Raw genomic sequence first — 8,408 nt, forward strand, 5'->3', positions numbered from 1 at the left:
CAAAGGAAGCTGGACGTCTTGGCCTCACTAAGACAGAAGCACAGGAGTCAGAGTTTCTCCGTTCTCATCTTCCTCTCACCTGTTTTACACTAGCTCAGCATGAGGCATTCCTAGGCCAGTGTCATCAGTTCTCTGTTCGGTGGCAGAATTCTGCCCACCACAGCCAGCTGCCCCTCCCCGCACTCAGCACAGGCACTGGTGGGGGCGGCGTCAGCACCCACCCCTTCTAACGCAGGACTGAGCAGGTATCAGGAAAGAACCTTGGGGTGTTTCAGGGCACCCCGGACCCCTCACCAAGGTTTTAGGGGGCTTACTTGTCATTGCTTTTGAGTGAACAAATGAGTTGACATAAGCAAGGGCTGGCTTATAAAGTTTGCTAAATACTACTTTTTATCATATTTACCATATTATTAAAGGCTTAAAATTTGTTAATAGGCCAAGAATCAGAGATCACCTATCGCCAAAATCAGATATCGAGACTACAAAATCTGCAATCTTGGCTGGAGCCAAGGTTATCAGGTGGGAAAGAAAGGGACGGTAATCAGTTTTGGACTTAAAAATAACTCAGTCTAGATTTCCATTGTGCACTCAACATACATAATTACATGCAGAAGTGAGATGCATACTTTTCCATTTTTTAAAGTTATTTCTCTGCAACTACTTGACCAAATTACATTTACAAAAATCGTATCACATATGGCATGGTAGGCAATACTTCAAATCCTGAAATATAAAGTGCCCTAAAACCTGTCCCGTCTCACCTTGTACTGCTCCTCCCAGAGCTCATTCCAAAGACCGGATGAGAGTTTTCTGGCTGACACTTACCCTCTGCCTTGTGTTCACACTTTCACCAAGCCCCATCCCGCTCCTCAGGACTTCCTTCAGGTCTCTCAATTCGCCTTGAATGAGCCGCTCATTCTACACAGGAAGTGATGCCTACCTCTTCCAACCCAATCAAGATGACGACCAGACTGTTCTTCGAATCCCATTACAAATGGCATGAAATTAGCATCTACCCAGCGTTGATCTCTGTAAGGCAGGGATCTCATCTAGACATCAAATGTTCCAATACGACAGGGGAAAATGAGGCTGTCCACCAGAAGCTACTGAATTGCAATTTCGTTTCTACCTTCCCCCACCGGACCCCTGGCTGATGTAATGTGGGCGATTAAACCATGACCATAAAATGACCAAGGGTAAAGAGCAGATAGGAAGGAAGTAAACCAAAGGAAACAGTCCACCCCTGAGTAATCAAGGCCAAGGGACTGAAGCGGTCCATGTTCATCCACTCAGACCTCTCCCCCCGGACGCAGGTTGGGAGATCACACAGTGTGACCACCTAATTGATGACGGATTTCTCTGGGCATCAGCCTTCCCCTTATCTCTCTTATTCTGACATTCACTCCAAGGTACTATATATACTATACAACTTGTTCTGTGGTTAGATTCTCCACCCCAACAGATCAATTACCTACTTTAAGGCTATGGGCCCTTTACTGGCCGTTTTCAATATAACCAAAAACTGTGAGTCCACGCAGTATTTATGAGAAAATACTCTACCCTGCAAGCAAAAGAGCGAGGCAAGAAAAATGGCTGCTTATTCTGCCATTTTTTAGTTATTTCGTGAGGATTTCAGACAAGCCTTTCAAGGGTCATTCCGGCAAGTGAGGTGGGCAGAACCTAACCATTTCAAACATGATTCTTCGTTCTCCAGCCAAGACCCCAAACGCAATGAAGTCTTCCCAACTCTTCCTATTAGAGAATTTTTCCTACATAAAATTAGAAAACCTCAACTGCGTTCAGGGACAATTCAGACCACGTGTACTTTGTCCCGTTCTTCCTCACACAGAACAAGTATTTGGAAACTGCTGTTGACTAACTCTTCCCTCGCCGTATCTTCTGCAGCCTTCGTAAATCCAGTTTCTTTTAAGTTTCCTTCAACAGGCCTGGCTCCCACGGCCATCAGCTGCGTCCTCCCTCCTCTACACCCAAAGGGCCCACTTCACTCTCTGAGGAGAACAAAGACCAGACCTTCAAAATGGCCTCACACGAAGAAACACCTTCTCTTCCTACCACGTTGCTCTTTTTCTCGGAAACTTCCTTTCACTATGAGTGCTATGCACCTGACACACAATTCTTTGTAATCCCCAAAGCCTACCGTAGAATCATAGAGCCAGCTTCTGTGACTTTGCAGTTTGATTTTTTTGTATGGATGTGACCCTCAGAGGAATTTCATTTATATGCTCTACCATCACGTCTGTGAAAGCGAGTTTCAAGTAAATGCAGCCTGTAAATAATCAATGAACACACCTAGCGGAGTCCATCACCGCTTCCCTCCCTCAAAGAGCCCGCCTCTCCCCGGCTGTCTCCACGGGTCCCATAGTACCACCACCACTCCCACACCACCACCCAAGGAACACCTGCTCACCTTCCGCTCCATCACACCAGCGCCTGACACAGACAAGGTACCCAAAAACAGCCAGCCCAGAGGATGAAGATTACCACCTTCCTCGAGCCTCCCAGGCCTTCTCCCTTCCCTCCTGAGCAGGCAAGTGACCACCCAGGCCCTCACCCATCCTGCCACCGACACACTCTAAAGAACCTGACCGGGTGTCCCTCTGCCCAGCTCCCCACCCTCACACTGCTGCAGGCCACAGCGCCTGACATCCTGGGTCCCCGACAAAACTTCCCCTTAGCCACCCGGATGCTCAGGCCCATACCATCTTCCTGCACACTTGCCCAAAGCTGGAAGCAAACAAAACACCCATCAGCAGATGGAAGGGTGGATAACACAATGTGGTACCTGCATACAATGGAGTATTATCCAGCCTTTAACACGTTCACAGCAGCGCTATAAAAGGGCCGTAATTCACAGCTGTTGGGTGGCCTAAGCCACCAGTGGTGCGTGCACACTGGTCCCACGCATGACTGTCCCATTTCTATCACTATAGCACGAGCTGTCGAACTCATGCACGTACCAGCAGTGGCCCAAGCATTAAAAAAGAAGAAAATTCTGACCTACGCTACAAGGTGGATGAACCTTGAGGTCATTATGCTGTAAAATGAGCCTGTCAGAAAAGGTCAAATACTGCGTGGTCCCACTCATCACAGGTACCTAAAGAGTCATATTCTGGAAAGAATGCACTAGTGGCGGGGCGACAGGGCGGGAAGTTGGTCCTAAAAGTGCAGTTTCAGTTTTGCAAGATGGAAGTGTGCGGGAGACAGCTGCAGAGCAATGTGAACATATTTCGCGCTACAGTTAAAATGGTTCGCTTCATATTGTGTATATTTTACTAAAATTTTAAAAAAAGAATCCCTCAGTCTTGGCTGCCCCCCGGGGAAAAGCCTCTGAACTTTTGCTGCAGGATGTGGCATCGCGCTTTCCAGACCCTGCGGCAGGGTGCAGTGTGCGCTTAGCCGGCAGAAAGGGGACAGGTGACCCCGCCCCCGGGGCAGATCCACCTTAGCCTAGACTTCAAGGACTTCTTCACAGCCTGGGCCAACGCCGCGCTCCATACACTGGCGTCCAGTGCTGCTTGGGCTAATCAGGAGTCCACTTTCCAGGCTCGTCCCCCTCGACGCCTTACCAGAGCCATCCCTCCAAATGAAAGCTCTGGTAATCCTAAATTAAGACCTTAACACCCAGCTCCATGTTCCTGCCGCTTTTCCCAAGCAGTGCTGCAACTACAGACACTACTCTGCTTTAAGGTGCAGAAATTAATCTCAAATATTATCCCCCACATAGATGCTTCTGTGGATCCCTGACTTCCGTTATCACCTGCTCACCAAGATCTGGGCTCCTCTCCTTCAAAATCCTGCCTAGTGCCAGGTGTGGCGGCCCATGCGAATAATCCCAGCACTCGGGAGGCTGAAGCAAGAGGATTGCCCTGCAAGTTCAAAATCAGCCTGGGCTACATAAGCAAGGCCTTAGGTTAAAACAAAACAAAACACTAAAACGCGGCCTAGAGCACTTTGCATCTGTGCTCCAGAGTTCTGCAGCTGTGAACTTGTTCCATCTCTCCCAGCCCTATCTGCAGGCCCTGCAAGGATCCAGAATCAGGACTGATAACCTTCGTTAATCTGAATCTAAAATATTTGGTCCATGCAAGTGCTAGAGAGCCGTCAGAGCAGGAGTTGCTGAGCACCATGTCTGGCCCAGGGCAATGGACAAGTTCAGCTTGGTTCCCGCATTTAAAAAATTTATCAGGGAAAAGCTCCACTCATCACTGTCACAGCGGTGTCAAAGCTATACAATAAGGTAGCAGCCCATTCGCTCCTAGAGCCGCCATTTACCTTAAAGAAAAATGACCATTTAGAGATCTGCCCTCCTCCAAACTTTTATTCCAAATTCTTTATCCCCTTTGGAGGAAAGTCAGCCAAGAAAAGCAGGTTACATAAAGAAGCAGGTATGGACTACCTAACTAGCTGGACTTTCAGAAAACTAGTCCTTAAACGTGCAAACTTATCTTAATGCAAAAAGTAAATACAAAACAACCTACATGATCTGGTTTTATACCATTTCCACTTATTTTTCTCAGAGACAAAGCTAAAAGAGGAACCTAAGAAAACCCACCTGACGGTGGAGTCCAGTTTCCTCTGAGCTCTGTGCAAGCCCTCACACGCAGATCTCGCATTTCAGTCACCACGGGAGCCCTCTGCATCAGCCCCACTTACAGATGAGGAAATGAGGCCTACAGAGCGGGCGGCGTCTTTCCTAGATCTCGCAGTTGCAAGGAGTAGGACTGGGATTAAATACTCAGGTTGCGCCTTTCAGAAACCAAGCGCCTCACTCTGCTGCCACGTGCCCTGAATAATAATTTAGCTTAAACCTTAAATCCTGCAGGAACTGTTGAAATCCTAGCTGTCAATGTATGATTGGAAGCCGTCTAAGAAAGTGTCATGACCAAAATATAAGCATATAAAGCACAAGACGAATGCGAGAATTATCAGGTGTGAATAGTTTTGCTGGAGAAATCCTGTGAGATGTGCGGGGGATTTTTCTAGCGGAAAAAAAGTCTAAGATCTGTTCACTTTCTAAGACCAGTAATTCCCAACTGTTACACCAAAGCTGTATGAAACTCAACTATTACCTCAAAATTGCATAAAACTCAAGACAAAAATTAAAGGTTCACTTCCTTTTCAAAGCTGTTAAATCGGTGTTTACTGACCTCCATATGCAAAGATTATAAAGGAACACAGATTGTACCTACTGGAGGAAGTCACTCATTTATTAGATTCCTCACCCATTCCTAATTCAAGCACCTTTACAAAAGTCCCTCTCGCCTTTCAGGAAACCACACGGAGAGTAGGTGTCATTCTCCTTTTAGGGAATCATAACTTGTTTCACAATTAGGAATTCTGGCTAACATTTTGAGTACTACCATAAGGCCTCATTCTAAAAGTTTCATGCCCAGCACCACATTTACTGACACAGAGAGGTTAAATAATTTATCTGAAATCACACAGCAAATGAATGACAAAACCAGGATGAAGCACTGAAGGTCAGAAAGGTCAAGCAACTTGCTCCAAAGCCACACAGCTGTCAGCTGTCAGCCGAGAGCCGTCAGTCTGGCCCGCAGATGGGCCTTCCACCGCAGGCACCTGGCTGGTCTGGGGCCGGATGCAGGGAGAAGCCGAAGCCACCCAGGAGCACAGCTCCCACCTGAAGGGGCCAGGTTTCAACTCTTCAAAAGAAGAACCTGAGATCTTAATACAAATTTCCATATCTTGAAATACTGTGTTCTGATAAAGCAGCGTCTGAGCCACCAACATGCCAGCAGGCTATTGGCTTAAATCCACTTTTACTTCTTAGAATCTTAGGTCAAAATATGAGCCACATAAGCATGTCCAAAAATGTCAGAAATCAGAGTCTTCAGGCCAGGCTTATTCGCAAGCGCTCTACAGTCAACCAAGACCGAATTCGCCCTTGGTGGGAACTTTCACCTCTGTTAACTCCCTACTAAGCCCTCCTCCTTTTGGACTTGCAGCCGTGAAGAATATCTATTTGAGTTCCTGAAACTGCATATGAAATTTTGCATATTTGGACTCCTCCAAATGTCTTTTAATCCCACTCTGGAAAAGTTACCATACATGAATGCAGCAAAATAAAGCACTTCCTAGCTCCTAGCCTGCCAACTCCGACGCTAAACTCCTTCCTGAGAAAACGCTGCCGCGGCGGCAGCCCTGACCGCCTCCAAGGGCTCCTGAGCTGCCTTCAGGAGCCGCGGCTCACCGGGCTCATTTCCCCGGGTCCTTCTTTAATCAGAAGACTTGAGGAAATGAGTCAGAATCCTACGGGTAACTTCTAACGGCTGTCAACAACAGCAGCAAAATTCATCACAACATCTGTACATACACGTGCCACAAGGGAAGCGCACAGAACACATGGCACTCTTCTGATGAGACCTGCTCCGGGGAAAGGCAGGTGGGACATTGCCATTTTGTCTCACCGTGCTTATCCAGTGCCAACAGCTAGTGGTATCTGCCACTACCGGGGGCTTTCTTCTTCACAAGTACGCACAAGTCCACATGCTAAGGCAGTTCTTATTTTTCAGAGTGGGGGATGGATCCCAACCGACTCGCACCACTCATGTGGAGATAGCTTATCTCCCCCTCCCTAGGGACCCTAACACCTAAAGCCCTCATACCACAGGCCAGATGCCGCCTCCTGCAGCTATCAAGGAATGCACCCTTCCCTGGGTGAACAGTTCCCTAAGTGGGGAACACTAATTCGAATGCCATAAAACAAGCGCTCCTAGGCCCTTTTCAGGAAAACTGGCCGTCCAGCAGGCACACGTTCAACATTTCAGAGCGAGCCTCACTGTACCGATCCCGGCGAGCCGTGTAAATGGATACGCAGCTGGGCCCTCCGTCTCCTCCACTGATTATCGTGGGGAGTGACTTAGCCACTCTCCCCAGCTGTGAAACAGCAGCCGTGGCGGTAGTACTACTTCCTGGGCTTAGAAGTATGGGGAATAGCAGCTAAAGGCCTCAGCACCGGGCCAGCAGTTTCCAATGGTGATCAGGACTAGGACAACCCACACGTAATATATATGAAATTTAAGGCGCGTCAGAAAGCTGCTCGCAAAAGTCCAGCATCCGTGATTTATATAGTCATAAGGGAAAAAAAAAAGGTGTGGACGGAGGGGGTCAGAATTATCTGAGAACCCTTACAAAAGGATCACGTTATTCCCAGCAGAATAATCACCCAGAAAGCCCCGCACCTGCAGGAACAGGGGGAGCAGGCATGATTCACCGCTCCCGGCAGGTTCATCCTGTTGGTCCGGGCTGTAACCGCTGAGGGTACCAGGAGCAGTCGGCAGAACCGAGCCCTGCTACCCCTCGGAGAGCAGTGCGGGGGAGGGGCAGGGCAGTGGGAGGCCCCCAGGCACCGCCTGATGGGCGTCAGGAACCGAGCCGAGTCTCCGCCCACAAGGCTGGAAGAGCCTTCTGGACGGACGGCACCTTCCTGACCTCGACGCCCCGCAGTTTGCTCCTGAGGAAGCTGGACTCCCCAGAATTGGCATGACCTGCCCAAGGGCACACAACCAGGGCCTGGCAGAGGAAAGGAATCGAGAACGCAAGGGGCAGAGGGAGGCTCTGTCCCCGCACCAATAAGGCAGATCTTCAATTCCTGTCCCCAACAGAGCAGGCCAATCACAGGACCCGGGCACCCTCCGCTGTGATCGGCGTTCCACACGCATCTAGTTCACATACCTCTAATGAATCTAAAATGACAGGACAGAAATGATAAAGACCACAGGGGTCACATTAAGCTAAGGCTTCCGTTCACTCGCTGGTGACCCCGTGACCCCTCCCCTCCGGCGCAGGGATCCCGATGCGCAGCCTCTTCCCGGGAGGAAACTCCTCTCCATGCCCCTGAATAGGCGGGTGGGGTGCTGGGTCTCGGACAGAGACCCTGGCCGGCGGTCTCACAGCAGGTCACTGCGACCTCGCTCTGCAGCGCTGGACGCCCCTGTGGACTCACTTTGTATCGTTACATCACCGGGGTAATCAAACGTTTTTGTGTTTGAATGACCTGGGAAAGAACAGGGCTTGGGGACGAGCCAGGCACGCACAGCAGCGACACCTGGACAAAAGGGAAGAGGCCGGAATCTGACTCAGGGGCTCCCCAGCCTGCAGACGCCTGTCCTCCGAGACCCGAGTTCCCGCGCCCGGGTAACCGGATTTTCCCAACAGCTGAAGGCACCTCCGGAGGGCTGCGGAAGTTTCATTCCACCTCCCAGCCCTCGCCTCGGGCGGCCGAGTGTAAATACCACGTGGGAAGAGGCTCGAGAACCCCAACATTCCCGGGGGGAAAGAGACACCTGCGCTTGCAGGTCGCGGCCCCGGGCGCGGGCTTCCAGAGCCCCGCGAGCGGCCGGGCGCGCGAGGTGCGGGGCCAGGGC

At 49.9% G+C, this 8,408-nt stretch overlaps 1 protein-coding gene across 2 annotated transcripts in view; it reads right to left on the reverse strand.

Moving 5' to 3' along the window:
- Kit (v-kit Hardy-Zuckerman 4 feline sarcoma viral oncogene homolog) overlaps positions 1-7,263 on the reverse strand; it is a 77,138-nt gene extending 69,875 nt beyond the window's left edge. For both annotated transcript variants that reach the window (XM_013518573.1, XM_013518572.1), the window contains exon 1: positions 7,224-7,263. In XM_013518573.1, the coding sequence (XP_013374027.1) occupies positions 7,224-7,248 (25 nt within the window). In that variant the 5' untranslated portion in view covers positions 7,249-7,263. The remainder of the gene's footprint in view (positions 1-7,223) is intronic.
- Positions 7,264-8,408: the final 1,145 nt, after the last annotated feature.

The sequence above is a fragment of the Chinchilla lanigera genome, unplaced genomic scaffold, assembly GCF_000276665.1.
Source record: "Chinchilla lanigera isolate Chin_1 unplaced genomic scaffold, ChiLan1.0 scaffold00046, whole genome shotgun sequence".
In the NCBI taxonomy this organism is placed as follows: domain Eukaryota; kingdom Metazoa; phylum Chordata; class Mammalia; order Rodentia; family Chinchillidae; genus Chinchilla; species Chinchilla lanigera.